This window comes from Phaseolus vulgaris, chromosome 9 (genome assembly GCF_000499845.2).
Source record: "Phaseolus vulgaris cultivar G19833 chromosome 9, P. vulgaris v2.0, whole genome shotgun sequence".
Classification (NCBI taxonomy): domain Eukaryota; kingdom Viridiplantae; phylum Streptophyta; class Magnoliopsida; order Fabales; family Fabaceae; genus Phaseolus; species Phaseolus vulgaris.
Genome location: NC_023751.2, coordinates 3,260,431 through 3,279,286, shown reverse-complemented (window position 1 = coordinate 3,279,286; position 18,856 = coordinate 3,260,431). Strand labels below are relative to the sequence as shown.

Sequence of the window (18,856 nt, the reverse complement as noted above, 5' to 3'; positions counted from 1 at the left end):
GAATTGATGATTATCTTATCAGCTTAGGCTTTGACAAAAGTCTTTTAGAATCTGCACCTTATGTCAAATCAAAAGGTTTGAATGGAGAGATTAAGCAAAGCAAGGATGAAAAAATCGCAGATTTGTTTACCAAGCCACTTCCCACCAACAAGTTTGAGTTCTCAAGACAGAAGATTAGAATTTGCAGTTCAAAAAAATCAAGGAGGAGTGTTGGAAATTCTGTTTTTTAACTACAAATAAATGCACATAAGTGCACGTGATATTTTATTATTCTGTTTTAATTCAGTTTTAATTGTTGATTTAATATTTTTAAGTAACTGCTCATAAAATCATTTAAGAGTCAGTTATTGCAAGTACTATAAATGTAATTATTAGCAATGATAATAAAATATCTTCCTCTGATTTATTCTAAAAAACCATCAGTAGGTATATGGAGAATCCTACTGAACTTCATTTACAAGCAGCAAAAAGGGTCCTGAGATATTTGAAGGGAACAACTCGGTTGGGTATTTTTTATAGGAAAGGAGCAGATGATAAATTTGTTGCTTACACTGACAGTGATTATGCTGGAGATTTGGATGAGAGGAAAGGTACTTCAGGTTATGTGTTCTTATTGAGTTCAGAGCAGTTTCATGGTCATAAAAAAAACAACCAATAGAATTTATTGTTGCAGTTTCATGTGCATGTCACGCATTATGGTTAAAAAAGGAGTGTTAGAAAAGTTGGGTCAAAATCAAGCCAATCCAACTATTATTTACTGTGATAGCAGTTCTGCAATCAAACTCTAAAAGAACCTAGTTATGCATGGTCACAGTAAGAATATAGATGTGCGGTTTCATTTCCTTCGAGAGTTCACAAAGGCAGGTTTTGTGGAATTGGTACATTGTGGCACAAAGGAACAATTAGCTCATGTGATGACTACACCATTGAAGTTGGATGTTTTCTTGAAGTTAAGGGGACTCTTAGGAGTTTGTTACGAGAAAGAGATAAATTGAATACTAGCATTCAGTTTAAGGGAGGAATTGTTAAGATTATAGACGTTAGGTTTTTACCATTCAGTCAACAATAAATACCTATTATTATATATTATGGGATTTAATTCAGTTTTAGGATTTGATTAGTCATGAGCAGTTTTGTTACTATTACTAGTGGGTAGTTATAATATTATTTAGGTTATTCTATAAAGGTTATATAATAGCCATCTATTATTCAATAAAATTGATCACTTTCTCTTATTATATCCACTCTTAAAAAAGGGCTTCTCTGTTTTTTAACAGTCTTCACTTCTTCCTCTCAAAGTGGACTTCTCTCCCTCCTTTTGTTGCTCTACCTCTTGGTCTTCGCAAGTCCAGGTTTGGATGGTACCTACAAAAACCACTCTAACGCTCAAGTCAGAATTCAGTATTCGACACTCGGTATCCTAAGCATTGTATATGACGTACCTGGTTATTAGATTTTGTGCCTATTTATATGATTTTCATAGGCCCTGTCGGTCAGGCCAATTCAAACGTTGCTCCCTTGGAGGGATTTGTATGGACAGACGACCCGGATGTTGCGTCGGATCGGTTCAGCTTCTCTTCAAGAGTCATCCTATTGTTCAGGATTTGACTAGGTTGATCCCAAAGTGACCGAGTTTATTTTTGTCAACTAGGATTCGTCTTCCATTGACGCCTTCATGGACAAATATCATTTGTTAAAGCCAGATGCTTCTTGCAGCATCTTGGCCCTTGATTATTGTCGTTCGACTGACACCATTTGTATGGATCGGTCGTCCCCTGACAGTCCATTCTTCTTTGTATATTTTTGCCTATTTTTTTATCTCCATGTCGCCTTGCCCTTTGATGACTTCACGGTGGGTGTCCTTCGGACGCTCAATGTTTCCCCTTCGCAACTCCATCCCAACACATGGGCCTCTCTTCAAGCCTTTTAACTAATGTGTGACTTGCTTCGTCTCCACCCAACTCCTTCCACCTTCCTACGTTACTACACATCACATTTGTCCCCGATTAGCTGGTTATCCCTCATCAGCCGACGAGGTAGTATTCTCTTTGCCCCCTTCACAACTTCTTACAAAAACTTCAAGGAAAAATTCTTTAAATTTTTTATCGAGGTCGAGGGTAGTTCTTTTTTTACGAGCTCGGTAGGTCCAAATTTCCTTTGTATTAGACCAAGGCCCTTACCCGCTTCAAGCAGTGGCCTCATCCAGTCGCTAGCGCAAAGAAACGGGAGGTTTGCGACCTGTTTGATAGCCTTCTGAGGAGGCTTCATACCCGTAAGATTCTATCGATATATAAGTCATCCCAGAGATGGACTGATTTTCAGGGTATGCTTGTATTCTTTATTGCTTTAATACTCGTTCGGTTTATGTTGTTGATTTAGGGTTTAGGGTTTTCAGGGTATGTTTACTTTTGTTGCAAAAATCATGACGAAGGAGGTTTTCCAAGCGGTCGATATCTTGACCAAGTTTCGTAAGAAGTCAACCGGCATGGCCATGAGGAGCTCAGAGACGGTTGTTGTTGGCAACCCGTCTGCTTCAAGGGTTGGACCCTCCTCCGCTCCTAAGGAAAGAAAAGAAAGGGGAAGGACATTGCCACAACCACCCGGTCACCGAGCGACACTCCACAACGGCCTCCACTTCCTTCTCCCATTCACCTTGAAACCCCTTCACCAGTCAGGGCCCCCGCTGCCGAGCCTGTTGCTGACCACCCCTTAGCTTTACTTGTTGCAGATTCCAAGTTCTCAAGGGATGTTCGGATTGTTCGAACACCGACAAAGAGAATCTTTTCTCCTCGGTTCCTTAAGAATATCTCTTCTCGACATTGATAGAGTTGCACTGGCGAGGGGTGGTACTGGCGTGATTGGTTGCTGACTCTCGCAACCGCAAGTTTGAAGTGATTTCTCGGCTCAAGCACAAGTTGTCTGAGGCGACCTCTTCCCTTAAGTCGATACTGGATCAAGTGTCGGCCAATGAGTCGAGGGCGGTTCGGGCTGAAGCCAAGCTCGAGCTTAGCAACACTCGGTATGCTTAGTTGAGGGCCTTGCGGGAGGTCGAGAAGAAGAGGATGGACTGTTATTGGTGAAGATAGTGTGAGGGACTCCAAACGACACACAATGCTTCTCCAAACAAAGTTATGAACATTTTTAGTCGAGATGGAGGAGAGGGACTCGGCTTCAATCCACTTGGTGAAGTAGTCGACCCCGACCAGGAGAAACTTTGTTTGCCCTTTGCCCAGGCTGAATGGGTCGATAATGTCCATTCCCCAGATGGCGAACAATCACGGCGACACCATGTCGTGAAGTGTTTCGGGCTTGAGATGGGACAAGAGGCCAAACTCCTGACACTTAGTGCATTTATTCATATAGTCACTTTGGACGGTCGGCCAGTAGTACCTGACTCTGACTACCTTCGCGACCATCGTCCTTCCGCCTGTGTGATTTGCGCATCCACCTTCATGGATTTCTTGGAGGACGTACTTTGCCTGCTCCTAGTGATGCATTTTAATAGCGGCCTAGAGTATCCTCTTCGATAGAGGTCTTTGCCAATCATGGTGTACCTTGCACATTGTTGTCTCATCGCCTTTTCTTCCTCTAGTTTGCATGTGCCGAGCTCTAGGTATTGAATGATTGGAGTCATCTAAGTGTCGGCATCGGTTATGGCTAGGCATTCAGCCTCTCTCACGCTGGGATTTTTTAGGTGAATATGCACCACAAATTTGTGGTGGCTCTTCTTCCTGGTTGTGACAAGTCGAGATAGCGCATCGGCCCTCGTGTTATCTTCTCAACGAATGTGTTCCATCGTTACCTTCTTGAACCGGGCGATGAGGTTGGAGACCGTGTAATAGTACCTCTGCAGCAGTGGCTCCTTCACCTCAAACTATCCTTTTATCAGACCGACAACCAATTAGGAGTCGTTTTACATGTTACTTCACGAGATCCCATTTCATATGCCAGGTGTAGGCCGGCCAAGATGGCTTCCTACTCAGCTTGATTGTTGGTGGCCTTGAACCCAAATTTGAGTGTCTACACCAAGAGGAGGTCACCTAGTCCTTCGAGGACGACTTCAGCCCCACAAGTCACCTTGTTGGACGATCCATCAGCATATACCATTCGTCCGGTTGAGAGGTCCTGCTGTGGTGTTAGTTTGGTTGAGAAGTCAGCTAAACATTGAGGTTTAATTGCGCCCCTTGTCTCGTATCGGATGTCAAATTCCAAGACCTCCACCGACCACCCTATCATGCACCCTGTAATGTCTGACTTAGATAAAGTTTTGAAGATTGGGCAGTCACCATGATGGTGTGGTTTTAGAAGTAAGATCTCATTTGCATGGCCGTTAGGATGAGGGAAAACGTGACTTTCTCTATCATTTGGGACCTCGTCTCGGTCGCGCGAAGTGTCCGGCTGACAAAGTAGACTAGGCGCTCTTCCTTCTCAACCACTTGCACCAAGATTGCGTTGACTGCCTCTTCCGAGACCGATAGATACACTATTATCGGTTGATCAGGTCTTGACTTCTAGCTGATTGTTGGTGAGGATAAGATTGTCTTCAATTGCTATAATATTTTTTTGCATTTCTCATCCCAATTGAACTTCGCTACTTTTCGAAGAAGTTGCACAATCGGCCTCGTGCGATCAGCCAAGCGAGGGATGAACCTAGAGAGGGTGGTAAGACACCCAATGAGTTGTTGCACCTCTTTCATGTTCTGAGGGCTTCTCATCTTGGTTATCATCCGACATTAATCCGAATTTTCTTTGATTCCTTGGTGGGTTAACATGAAACCTATTACAAAGTGGACTTTAAGCCTAACTCAACCCCATAAAATCGGCTCATGAGGTGAGGTTTGCATCCACTTATATACAATTAATTGTCCTCATCTCTAGTCGGTGTGGGATCTCCAACACACCCCCTCACGCCGAGAGTGACAGCTTGTGCGTGGGATAACATATTATGGGTTGTCTGATTATGGTCCTGATAAGCCCAACAAACACTCGCTAGGATAGACTCGAAATGGCTCTGATACCATATTATGAAGTGAACTTTAAGCCTAACTCAACCCCATAAAACTGGCTCATGAGGTGAGGTTTGCACCCACTTATATACAATGAATTGTCCTCATCTCTAGTCGATGTGAGATCTCCAACAAAACCTAAGAACTTACCCCCTTCGACACCGAAGTGCACTTCTCTGGATTGCAGCGCATGTTCGTCCTCCTTAGAGCCTCAAAGACTTTCTCAAAATCTTTGACGTGTTGGTCACATAAGTCTGATTTTACAACTATGTCATTCAAATAGACCTCCATATTCCAATATCATCCCTTTGAAGACCTTGTCCATGAGTCGCTAGTAGGTAGCTCCAGCGTTCTTCAGGGCGAACTGATGGAAGGGGCCCAAGCACAAGCCCACATGCAAGCCCACCAAATGGTAGATTTGGGCCAACCCTAGAGTTATGGCCAAGAGGATCCAAGAAGACGTTCTTTTACATGTTCAAATGCCATAAACTCTAGTGTAGGGTAGACTTTAATTTCTTGTCAAAATTAGTATAGGAACTTTATTTGTAATTTTTCTTAGAATTAATTTTGGCACCTAAAACACCAACCTAGGTAAACTTAGAGTTTCTAAAAAAAACCTCTAAATTTACCAAGGCCGGTCTAGAAAGCCCATGGAGGGGGTGAGCATACAAACTAGACACACCCCTCCCCATGTGCTCATTTAGGCTCCACTTTGGGAGGGAATTCATTTGAATTTCCCTCCACTTTCTTTTGAATTTCCAGCCCTCTAAACACTATAAATTGAGGTGCTTGGCTCTCATTTTCAAAGATTAATTTGAGTAATGAAATGCTGCCAAAATGTGCCATTCTTACTTCCTTGCCCAAAATCTCTCTAGATTTAGGTCTTTAATCTTCAACCCTTTCACCTACCAAAGAGAGTTGGTTGTACCTCTCTCACCCTCCTACTCTTCATGCACCTCCAAGGCTACCACAACTCTTAGGAGAGTCTTGCTCCACCTACAACCCATTGAAGCTTCCGCAAACCACCACAAAAACCGTAAAAGAGAATAGCTCAATGCCATCACGAACGACATTACTTCGTAGAAATAGTTTGCGTCGTCCTTCATGAAGGTCGTTTTCTCTTTGTCCCTTAGATGCATGTTAATCTGGTTGTAGGTGTTAGAAAAGATGGCTTTAAACTAGAGGGGGGGTGAATTGTTTAAAGAGGGTTTTCGCAAACTTTTCAAAACTAGAATGAATTTATCTCAAGAAACAATTGATTCAGAAATTCAATTCGCCAAAACAGCAAGCAAAAGTTGTAGTACCAGAAAAACAATCGGTTGTTTATACCAGCAAACAACAAAAAAAACTGAAATTAAAGAGTGAGAGATAGAGAGATTGTACACAGTTGTTTATACTGGTTCACTCCAAACCCAGAGCTACATCCAGTCTTCTCAGAACCCTGAGGAAATCCACTAAGCAATCACACCTTGATCACTTACACAACAACCAAGAGAATGACCTTGAACACCTCAAGAAACACACTCTCCTTGGTCAACACACCAACACTAAGATTGTTGATCTTGATCCCCTCAAGAACACACAGCCAATCTCAACAAAAAACAGAAACGAATACTTGTTCAACATAGTATACAGAAGATAATCTGAAATCAATACAAGCAGAATCCTATTCCATACACTTTGATCAATCACAAACTCTTAGCAATCTCAGCTATTTGAAAAACTCAAAACTCTTAGGAAAAACTTGTCAAAGATTCTTAAATCTCAAATCTGTTTTTCTGAATATATTCAAAGATGTAGTTTGTTATCAAATCTTAACAAACTCTTAAATTGCATTAAAAGATTGGTCAAAGCATTTAATGACTGGAGCGTAAGCAGTTAAATCATTTAAAGCTCAGTCAAACAGAAAACAGTTTTTTTGTTATGGTCCCAAAACAAACAATCGGTTGTTTCCTCGAATCAATCGATTGTTTTGGTACTTAACAGTTCAACCATTTTTTATGGAAGAGGCCCAAGCTCACCACACTATGAAAAGCCAAGCTCCAAGTCTAGACCGTCTAGAACCATGTGGAGAGTGTCTAGCCCATAATGAGGAGCGTCTAGACTCAAAAGGAGAGCGTTTAGCCCATGATGAGGAAGTGGCTACATAAGGAGCGTCTAGGAGCAAGCCTAGACCGTCTAGGACCAAGCACTTCACGCACACAAGGGTCAAAGCTACGGTTTAGAAGGAGAAGACCATGTACATGTTACATGGAGGCCCATTAGGGGTGCTTAGTAATTAGAGTAGTGTTAGAAAGCATAAATGAGTGAACATTCTAGAAACTTGTTTACTTGGCCGGTCATGAGCACATGTGCCATGTGCCTTGTCATTTTGCATTTCATTTGGCTCTCATTTCATTAGGAATTAGCTTAGCTTTCACGGCCCTATAGCCTATAAATAGGAAGGCCATCTCTTGTATTTTCCAAGATTATTGTGAGTAAAGTTATGCTGCCAACATTGTGCCATGCTTTGCTTCTACCTAGTTTCTAGGCTCTAATCTTCATCTTCCTCACTTACCATAGGGCTGGCCGAACCTCCCTACTTCCATACATATCATGCACATTCAAGATCACCATAGCTCCTAGGAGGATCTTGCACATACACATCCATGGCTTCCGCACCATTCTTCACATGATTCAAAGAAGAACTTCATGAATTTGCCATCAATTTTAAAAACAGTTTTCAATCTTTTTCTCAAAACACCTAAGTATAAACAATCGGTTGTTTCGACAAAACAATCGATTGTTTTAACTTAGTTTGAAAACATTTTACTTTCACAAAGATTGAGAATGCTAATGCTTTAGATTTAATCAAAGGGTGGATTACAACATATAAACTACCCCAGAACTAAGCTAAACCAGCACAGCAACATCAACCATAGCAGAGGCTTCAACATCCTTCAAAGGATTTGGATTCTTCAAAACTTGAACACCACTTGGTTCAACAATCTCCCCCTATTTGATGAAGACAAATCCCTAATGCTTATGTTATACCTGATTAAATCTGAAGCAGTTCCTGCAATAGAACTTTGAGCAAAACATTGAACTTCTGATATTTTGTTAGTGCACAGATAAACAGTTAATAACCTTCAGAACTAAATATCAGAAAAAATATTACATAACCCAAACTGTTTTAACAAATAAAAACAGAAACTTAAACACAGCATATATCTCCCCCTATTTGTCTTCACAAATAGACAAAGATAAGATATAAAACAAGATATTGTTTGTATTACATTAGAATTAAAGCAGCAACAGCAAAAAGAAAGAAATTTAAAAACCAGATATAACAACAAGAAAACAATCGATTGTTCTGATAACCAATCGGTTGTTTTTCCTTCATTCTTCTTCATCAGCAAACTGAAGATCAAAAATTTGATTCTGAACAGCTTCAATCTGTTCATCCAGAGTCATGAATCTTGCATCCATGTTGTTGAATCTGTTATCAATGTTCTGGAAGTTGCTAATACACAGATCATGAAGATTTCTTTGATTCTCCCCAAAAGTATCAAGCCTATTGGTCATGTATCTTTCAAAAGAAGACATGGTTGGCATTCCATCTTCCTGATCTCTAGCACCAGCACTAGGTCCAGCATCTTGATAATCTTCAGGTTGATCTTCATTTTGAACATCCATATCAGCAGGTTCATCTTGTTCAAGATTAGCAGCACCACTAGATGAGGCACCATGATCACCATCCTTGCTTATCCATTTTCCACCTACTTTTGTAAAGCCCATCTTGTTGAGTGATCCATTGCTCAACTCTTGAGTTGACTTGACCAACTCAGAAGTTTCATCTTCAAGATTAACTTCAAAATAAAGTAGAAATGTAGATATCAAAACAGCATATGGATAATGATAATCACCTAACCTAATGTTTTTTTGCATGTGTTCTTTGATGATATGGATCCAATTGATCTTGATTTTCTTGGTGATGCAGAAGATATAAACCAGATCTTCTTCAGTTAGCACATAATGATTACTCCCCCTTGGAGTTAGAATCCAAGTTACAATGAGAGCAAGCAATCTTTCATCAAGCTTCAAACCTCCAACCGAGCATGTACTAACTTGAGCATGTTTATTCTTCAAGCAACTTTTGTAGAATTGAATTTTGTTAAAATCCTCCACCACTCCAAGGTTTCCCTTGTTGATTCTCAGACCAGAGAACTTAAGACCAGCAACAGCAGTCCATACTTCATGAGATATCTCCATTTCTACACCTTTCACATGAGAAACTAGATTGTTTCCCTCAAACTTCAAGTTTGTGTAGAACACCCTCACCAAATCTGGATAAATGTTTCCCTTCATCTCCAGGAACTTTCTGAGAGATTGATCCTTGAGCAGCCTTCTCACATTATCAAGCTTTTGACTTTTCAGCCAATCAAAGTATACAACCTTGGGGTTGTTTATCTTCTTGATACTTGTTTCATACCTATACTTCTTAATGAGATCATTGTCTCCAGAAAACCAGCCTTCTAGCCTTTCTCCAGACCTTACAACCCATGTTTTGACTCTCTTTGAGGTGGGAGGAGTTGATTCCATGATGGCAGAGACGAAAACAAAGGAGAACTCACTTCACAGATTTTTGCAAGAGATGTTGCAAGAGATATTACAAGAGATGTTGCAATTGGTTGTTCTTGTGGAAGAAATCTGCACCAGATTTTATAGCAGTAAAAGAATCAATTTGAATTTAATTTCATTCAATGGGTACCTGGTTTTCAGAGAGAGAGGACTTGACTCTGCTCTGCACAGAAAATGTCAGAAAAAGCTGAGAATCACATGGTCTTCACATGTGATCTTTGACTAGTCATTAAGGCTCTTGAAATTCCAAGATTTTGGAATATATTCCTTTATGACTGTTGTAACTTCTCTCTAAACATAATCATCTTTCAACACAGATTCTTCTCTCTTTTAAATTGATCTGCAACGGATAGAAATTCAAAATAGCAATTAAAACAATTTCTTCATAGTGCTGTCAGACCCAAAACAATCGGTTGTTTCGAAGAAATAATCGGTTGTTTTTCTGCAGCAGTTAAAAACTTGTTTTTGAATTTTAACCATGAGCAGAAGGAGTTCAAAGCAGATGACATTGATTATAAAAGGATTGTTTAACCATAAGAAAGAACTTTGAAACAGAAAGAAATAACCGATTCTTTTTCTGCAGCAGTTAAAAACTTGTTTTTGAATTTTAACCATGAGCAGAAGGAGTTCAAAGCAAATGACATTGATTATAAAAAGATTGTTCAACCATAAGAAAGAACTTTGAAACAGAAATTAAGAATAAATAAAGGAAAGTCTTATCCTTATGTTGATTCTTCAATGAGCCATGTGCTTTATGATCAAGAAGCCTCTTTTTACTGTTGAGGTCTTTTGCATAGCATTGATTCAGCTTCAATGACTGCCTTTTTCTTCAACATCTTGATCAGATGACTCAGTCTCTTCTTTTTCTTTAGTTTTCCTGCATAAAAGATTTGATGTTGCAAGATTTGGTCCCCTTACAAATTTGGGTCCTTTTGACTTTTCTTTGCACTTTGAAACATCACATCCCTTAGGAATCCATTTCATAAAACCTCTTGGAACAGAATATTTCCTTATTTTATAGAACCTAACAGAGTGGCCTTTCTTCATGCAGTAAAAGCATGTAACAACCGGTTGTTTCGTCTTAACAATCGGTTGTTTTTCTGATTTTCTTGAAAAACTTTTTGAAAACTTCTCTTGCTTGTTTTGTGGATTAAAGCCTAAACCAGCCTTTCCAAAAACACAGCTTTGAGATGCCAAGACATTCTCAAAGTTTGATTTCCCCTTTGAAAGCTTGTACACAGTTTCAACAAGATAATGAACATTTTTCTCAAGATTTTCACAATTTTTGCAAATGAGAGTATCACACTTGCAAGAGGCATTTTTTAAATGATTTTTCAATTTTCAAAATCACTTTTTGCTTTTTCCAGATCCTCTTCAAGTGATTTAACTCTCTTTTCAAGCCAACTGTTAAGATCTTTCAATCAGTTGTTTGAAAGAACCAATCTTTAGCTTCATCATGTGTTTCTTGAAAAGCTTCAAGCAATTCACTGTAATTTTGTTCATTTAAGGAAGCACATGAACTTACCTCACTTGAGCTGCAAGATTCATCATCATTTTCAGCTACCAAACATATGTTTGCTTTTTCATCTTCACTTGATGAAGAACTTGATGATGACACCTCATTTTCATCCCAAGCTATGTAGGCTCTTTTTGTCTTGCCTTTCTTCTCCTTGTAACTAGTCTTTTTCTCTTTGCTCTTGTTTGGACATTCTGCCTTTATATGACCTTGCTCACCACAACCAAAACAAGTATAGTTATTTGAATTGAATTCATTAGGTTTCTTGTTTCTATACCTATCCTTGTTGTTGTCTTTGTTGCGGTTTCTCTTTAGGAATTTGCTGAATTTTCTTGACAGCAAGCTAAGGTTTTCCTCATCACTATCATCACTAGAATCTTGCTTTCCCTTGTGCTTGGATGCTTTCAAGGCTATGCTCCTTGTGTGCTTATCTTCACTCTCTTGAACATTGAGTCTATTCATCTCTAGCTCATGTTCCTTAAGCTTTCCAAACAAAGAAGCAACACTTAATGATGTTAGATCTTTAGATTCGGAAATAGCAGTTACCTTTGGTTGCCATGCTCTATCAAGACATTTCAAGATCTTGATGTTCAGCTCTTCTTTATCAAAGGTCTTGTCTAGGCTCATAAGGTGATTGATGATGTGCGTAAATCTTTTCTGCACTTAGCAATTGTTTCTCCTTTAAGCATTCTAAACATCTCATATTCTTGGATAAGAGCATGCTTTCTAGCTCTTTTCACCTCATTTGTTCCTTCATGAGTGACTTCCAAAGTGTCCCACATTTCTTTTGATGATTTGCATTGCGAGACTCTAAAAAACTCATCAGAATTTAAAGCAGATGTTATAATATTTTTGGCAATGCAATCGAATTTGGCCTTTTTGCTTTCTGCATCAGTCCATTGAGACCATGGTTTCTCAATGACAAATCCATCCTTTTCAAACTTTGGGATAAAAGGACCATTTTCAATTGCATCCCAAATTCCTTTGTCAAGAGATTCCATAAATATTTTCATTCTTACTTTCCAAAACTGGTAGTTCAAACCACAAAACAAGGGTGGTTTGTTAATTGAAGCACCTTCCCCAAAAGGTAGTCTATCAGCCATTAAAAAAAAATTAGGATCAACTTGAATAACTTTCAAGAACCAAGCTCTTGATGCCAATTGTTAGAAAAGATGGCTTTAAACTAGAGGGGGGGTGAATTGTTTAAAGAGGATTTTCGCAAACTTTTCAAAACTATAATGAATTTATCTCAGGAAACAATTGATTCAGAAATTCAGTTCGCCAAAACAGCAAGCAAAAGCTGTAGTACCATAAAAACAATCGGTTGTTTATACAAGCAAACAACAAAAAAACTGAAATTAAAGAGTGAGAGATAGAGAGATTGTACATAGTTGTTTATACTGGTTCACTCCAAACCCAGAGCTACATCCAGTCTTCTCAGAACCCTGAGGAAATCCACTAAGCAATCACACCTTGATCACTTACACAACAACCAAGAGAATGACCTTGAACACCTCAAGAAACACACTCTCCTTGGTCAACACACCAACACTAAGATTGTTGATCTTGATCCCCTCAAGAACACACAGTCAATCTCAATAAAATACAGAAACGAATACTTGTTCAACATAGTACAAGGATTACACTTGTTACAGAAGATAATTTGAAATCAATACAAGCAGAATCCTATTCCATACACTTTGATCAATCACAAACTCTTAGCAATCTCAGCTCTTTGAAAAACTCAAAACTCTTAGGAAAAACTTGTCAAAGATTCTTAAATCTCAAATCTGTTTTTCTGAATATATTCAAAGATGTAGTTTGTTATCAAATCTTAACAAACTCTTAAATTGCATTAAAAGATTGGTCAAAGCATTTAATGACTGGAGCGTAAGCAGATAAATCATTTAAAGCTCAGTCAAACAGAAAACAGTTTTTCTGTTATGGTCCTAAAACAAACAATCGGTTGTTTCCTCGAATCAATCGGTTGTTTTGGTACTTAACAGTTCAACCATTTTAAAAACAGTTTTCAATCTTTTTCTCAAAACACCTAAGTATAAACAATCGGTTGTTTCGACAAAACAATCGGTTGTTTCGACAAAACAATCGGTTGTTTTAACTTAGTTTGAAAACATTTTACTTTCACAAAGATTGAGAATGCTAATGCTTTAGATTTAATCAAAGGGTGGATTACAACATATAAACTACCCCAGAACTAAGCTAAACCAGCACAGCAACATCAAGCATAGCAGAGGCTTCAACATCCTTCAAAGGATTTGGATTCTTCAAAACTTGGTTCAACAGTAGGCAGAGTATGCGTCCAAGAAACTGAGAATCTTATGACCGGTCGCGCCATCTACTAACCGACCCTGTGACATGCTTTATTGAAATTTGTGTAATTGACACACATCCTCCACTTACTGTTGGCCTGGGTGACCATGACTACGTTGGCCAGCCAAGAGTGTAGCTTCACATATGAACCCGACCGATAGGAGCTTCTTGGCTTCTTCCTTTGTCACTAATATATTCTCCTCCTCGAGCTTGCGCTTCTTTTGGGTCGGACGTGCCTCCTTGTAGCTCGAGAGTTTGTGGATGATGATATCCAACCTCACTCCCGACATATTCGGTGTTGTCTAGGCGAAGAGGTTAATATTCCTCTTCAACGCTCGGTGTATCAATTTGTGCTCGCCACGACTATTGCCTACGCAGGTAGTGTACTCCTCGTCAATCAAAGGAACTTGATGTAATTCTTCCTTAGCCTCGAGCCTTGGCCCAGGTCAACCAGGGCGACCGTGTGTTGTCTGCGCGCCGGATGGGCTTCTCTGCAAGGGGACCTTCGTCTTTGAGAGGATTTGCGTTTAGGGATCGGTTGCCATAGTTGTCTAGGGATCGGTTGTCATAGTTGTCTTGTCGTGTTGGCTCTACCCTTAAACTCTCGACGTAACACTCTCGTGCCACTTTCTGATCTACGTGTACCGTGAGAATGTCTCCCGACGCTGATGGGAACTTCATGGCCACCCCAACCTATTGATGGACGGTCGTCCCAACAGGATGTTGTAGGAGGTGTTGGCGTCGATAAGCAAGTATCGGATTTTGATGGTCTTACTCACCTCTCCTTTGTCGAAGGTGGTATAGAGTTCGATATACCCTCGGGTGCTCACTCTCTCACCCGAGAAACCAACCACATGGTCATCATACGACTTCATCTCCTCCTCGGCTATCCCCATTTGCTTGAACGTCTTCCAGTAGAGGATGTCCACTGAGCTTCCTTGGTCCACCAACATTTTCATGATGGTGAACTTGTCAATGTCGACTGATATCATCATAGGATCGTCCTGTGAGGGGTCGACACCCTTGAAATTTTCGTCAGTGAAGGTGATGAGTGACATCCTCGATCGGAACGACACGGTGTTTATCTGATGCATTGCCTGAAGTGTTTTTTTTTTGGCGTTGTTGGAGTTGTCTCCTCCATAATCCCCCAACAATAGTATTGATGACTTTTCGCTCCCCCAATAATATATATATTTTGAAAAAGTCCAAAATTATCTTGAAAAATTTAGTGAAGTGATACACTGGTTTCTTTCGAAATAATTCCCTATTGAAATAATTCACTATACATAGATATAAAGAAAAATAAATTTAGAGAATTTCTAGTTTAGTTTACAACATACATAATTTAATTTTAATAAATAGAAAACATAAAATTAAATTAAATATAAAAAAACAAATGAAATAAGATATTTTTCATATTCCTTTTTACTGTTCCTCATACAAAATTATTTTATTTCATACGTTTAAAATAAATATTTTTTTTTGAATAATTATATCGTTTCTAACTAATTTAAGTGTTCCTATATTTTTGTAAGTAATGTTTTTAGGAACATAAAATAAAATCTTAATTATTATATGTTTTTCTTATAGCAAGTTTTTAAGTTTGACTTACTATAAATTTTAATTTTGATAATTATGTCTCTTTAAATTTTGATTTTGATTCAATTATTGATAAAAGTTGAATGACATGAAGCAACGAAATACAAACTATATGATTTTATTTTTACAGTTATAGTACGTTCATTTATGCATTCATTTTTGTTGTATCAGTGACAATGATAATATATACTGACTGATAATGTATATAATTTTGAGCATATTATTTTGTCTTCCCTAAATTATTAGTAAAGAGAGTGTGTTTCTTCTCTCACTATCCATATAAATACTAGAAAGAAAAGGTCAATTTTTACAGACCAATAATTGCATGATCATAACACGAAGCAAAATAGATATTGTTGTGCTTGTGGCAAAGTGAGATAAACATTTAATGGAAATATACCCGGATTTACCAGTATGTGATCACAAATCACTACATCCATAACATGAACTACAAGTGTAAAACATTCGTCGTCGTTGACTATCACACAAAAAAAACTCATTTTATTTCTTATGGGATTGCTTAACCAATACATAGATTGAAAACTCACTCAAGTTTTTCTAGCTACGCTCCCACACCCTAGAAGACTGTCCTACTGCACGATCCATTTCGGAAAACCATTTCCCAATCCTGGTGTGCTCTACCATATCTCTACCTGACTTGAGATCGCGGATGGGTCTAAGAACACCAAATACAGCAAGATCTGCTAAATTAGGATCTAACCCGCCTGCAAAAATCAAGAATATATGAACTTGTTGAGTCCTCGTGATAAGTACATACCCAATATTTTTTAGGATCAAGTTAGTTGAACATACCAAGAAATTTACGGCCGTTCAAAGCATCAACCCATTGTTCAGCAGCTCCATACAGTGCTGCTCGCTCATCAGTGATGTTGTGTTTCTTCTTCAATTTCTTTGACACAAAATACATAGCTGCAGCCCCACCGTACTTTGCCACTAACCTCTCAGAGAAACTGAAATTTCCTGCATGTAGAAGGAAACGTAAAATTGTTTACACAGCATCACACGCTAGGCCTCTGGATAAAAAGAAATCAAGGTTAAAAAGGAGGGGGGGGGAAGGAAAGTAGCAAAATAGAGAGGCGGAATAATTAAAATAATCATGCTTGTAAGGTTTCCCTCTCTCCGTCCATTGGTGTGTCTTCAATAAGTGTAATTATTTACATCCATGCGGGTACAATTTAACAATGACTACTTATATTTGAAGAGGAAAAATACTTTGATGGATCAAGAGGTCTGTTTAGTGTCATGCATTAATGGGTACAAGTTAGTATCCATCCCATTGTACATATTTTATGGTCACTGCAGAATAATCAACTAAGCATCAAGTAACTGAAAATAAGGAATTATCAGGATCCAATAATGATTTTTCACCACATGCAGAAAATGACACAGAAAAATACCGATTACAAGCAGTATAAAAAATTAAGAAAAAATGAAATATGTTCAGTATACGTCTACCATTTCCTTTTGGAGAAAATGAAATACACCTCAAAGAGTTACAAAATAGTACAAGGTCAACCAGAAACACATTATCAGCCTATAGTTCATCTGTTAGGTGTAACCTACGATAAACAACAAAGCTTACTAATATGTTAAATGATCTTTTTTGTGTTTTGGAACAGATAAAATAATAGATTACAATAGACAGTTTTAATCAAAATCTTACCTTGGGTAGTGATATAATCAAATGATTCAAGAGCTTCAGGAACATTTCGATATATATTCGGCGACAAGACATGCACCAAGTGATTATCCACCCACCTATATAACATGTCACAGCATAGTGTTTATATTTATGGAAGCAGTTGGTTATAGCTACTCGTACTTAGTCTTGCATCCCATATAACAAAAAAAAGACAACCAATAGCTACGATGCGATAAAGCAGTACTCTAATAATGGGGCATCAGAGGTGTAACCATGGGTTACCAGAGAACCGAAAAACAATGCAACAAAGTAGTCCAGAATAAAAAAATCTAGAATTAATAATCAGAGAAGACTGATAACAAACATACTCTCGCCACTTCTTCTCTTCTTCTGCATTTAGATCATAGTCTGGATGTATCCTTTTGATCAACTTATCAATTATGTCTGCCAAAAAAGGAAGGCGAGTTTAGTTACAACCACGTTTGAGAACAGTTTCTGTTGTTGCAACATGAGGTATCTGAAACATCTTTTTTTTTTTTTTCTTTTACATTTGATCAATCTCTCCCTCACACCAGATTGACTCATTTTAGAATAAAGTAATGCCCACAATAGCGACTTTATTGGTTTTACTAAAATGCATAGAACACAGTATAAACGAAAACATTAATAAAGAGAGTTAGTTAAACCTGAAGAATCAACCATCTGTTCACCGTCAACAGAGAGGATAGGTACTTTCTTGTAGTCGGACCATTTGATCTCCTTCTTGTTGATGGGATTCACCTCGACCACTTTGAACGGAATGTTGTAATAGTCCAAAAACGCTGCAAAACCAAGGCAAGAAAACAGTAAATTAAGTTCTGAAATTTCAAGAGAAAAAAGTCAGGAGAAATAGAGAGTTAAAAGGGGAATTCACCTGCTACCTTATTGCAGAATGGACAGGCCTGGTACTGAAAGAGGAGAAGTTCTTTGGGTTCGAAGGCCTTGATCTGGGCTTCTTGGGCCAGACAGGTGGCAGAGGCAGATGCAGAAAAAGAAACGTATCTAAACCCAGTAACAGAAGAATTGCTGCTTCTCAGGGTGGTCGTGCCATGGGGAGCCACTGGGTGAAGGGTGGCAGTAGCACCTGATACGGCGGTGAAATTGCTCCTTAGGGCTCTGCTTAGAAGTATTCCTCTGTTCAGCCCTCTCATCTTCTACACAAATCACCGTCACACACAGACAACTTCCTTCGCAATCACGATAGCATATAACTTCAGGGTTTAGGGTTTTGCTTCTTCCTTTTCAACAGTGTTAGTTTTTATATTATAAATTTCAGAATATATATACCTCATCTTGTCCAATTTTATCTATCGTTACTATTAATAACACTTTTTTTAACATATAATTTATTAAAATTATAAAACCATAACTAAATTTATAACTCGTTAAGTAAAGAGTCATTCTCTTATTCTTACAGCAATCTTAATATAATATAATATATATATATATATATAGAGAGAGAGAGAGAGATAATTTTATCTTATATTTATGAGGATGAGAAAATTTTACAAAATTACGTATTTAGGTAAATCGTATAGACTTTATAAATAAGAAGTTGTGTTTCAGTTCAACGACTTTTGATTTATAGTTTATTTTTTCTAATTAAAATCGTGATCCAATAACATGATTTTGATGTTCAAAGGATTCACGAGAGAGTTGTATATGATAATTAATTCAACAATTGAATTGATTAAATTTATATTCTATAAAATATTATTAAAAATATGAGTGAATCTCTCTCTCTCTCTCTCTCTCTCTCTCACACACACACACACACACACACATATATATATATATATATATATATATATATATATATATATATATATATATATATATTGTGTGTAATAAGTATCCAGGAGGAAAAGTAAAGTAAAATAGCTAAATTCATAAACTCTCGTTCTCTGTTGGATAACATATTATTACTTCCATTCCTGAAATAAACCTATTTGTGATAACTAACAAAAACTACTCTAGTAACAAAATAATTTACATAAATTACAATGTTTACACAGCAAACAATGTGAGATTACTACATCATTTCACTTGCAGTTTTGCTTTTCAATACAGTTATTGCTCAGT

At 38.1% G+C, this 18,856-nt stretch overlaps 1 protein-coding gene across 1 annotated transcript; it reads right to left on the bottom strand.

Moving 5' to 3' along the window:
• Positions 1-15,425: 15,425 nt before the first annotated feature.
• On the bottom strand, positions 15,426-18,069 carry LOC137820450 (uncharacterized). The gene is made up of 6 exons (XM_068624552.1): positions 17,649-18,069; positions 17,422-17,556; positions 17,104-17,179; positions 16,757-16,851; positions 15,886-16,053; positions 15,426-15,797 (listed from the first exon to the last, which is right to left on the bottom strand). Exons 1-6 carry the CDS (start codon positions 17,923-17,925, stop codon positions 15,631-15,633), a joined length of 918 nt encoding a protein of 305 aa, XP_068480653.1. The 5' UTR covers positions 17,926-18,069; the 3' UTR covers positions 15,426-15,630.
• Positions 18,070-18,856: the final 787 nt, after the last annotated feature.

What these genes read in the sequence shown, in the direction of transcription:
- LOC137820450 (XM_068624552.1), bottom strand. Translation starts at nt 17,925, where the DNA reads ATGAGAGGGCTGAACAGAGGAATACTTCTAAGCAGAGCCCTAAGGAGC. An exon ending in ATTCTGCAATAAGGTAGCAG is followed by an intron (nt 17,557 to 17,648) that starts GTGAATTCCCCT and finishes TTGGTTTTGCAG; the next exon opens with CGTTTTTGGACTATTACAAC. An exon ending in GAACGGCCGTAAATTTCTTG is followed by an intron (nt 15,798 to 15,885) that starts GTATGTTCAACT and finishes TGATTTTTGCAG; the next exon opens with GCGGGTTAGATCCTAATTTA.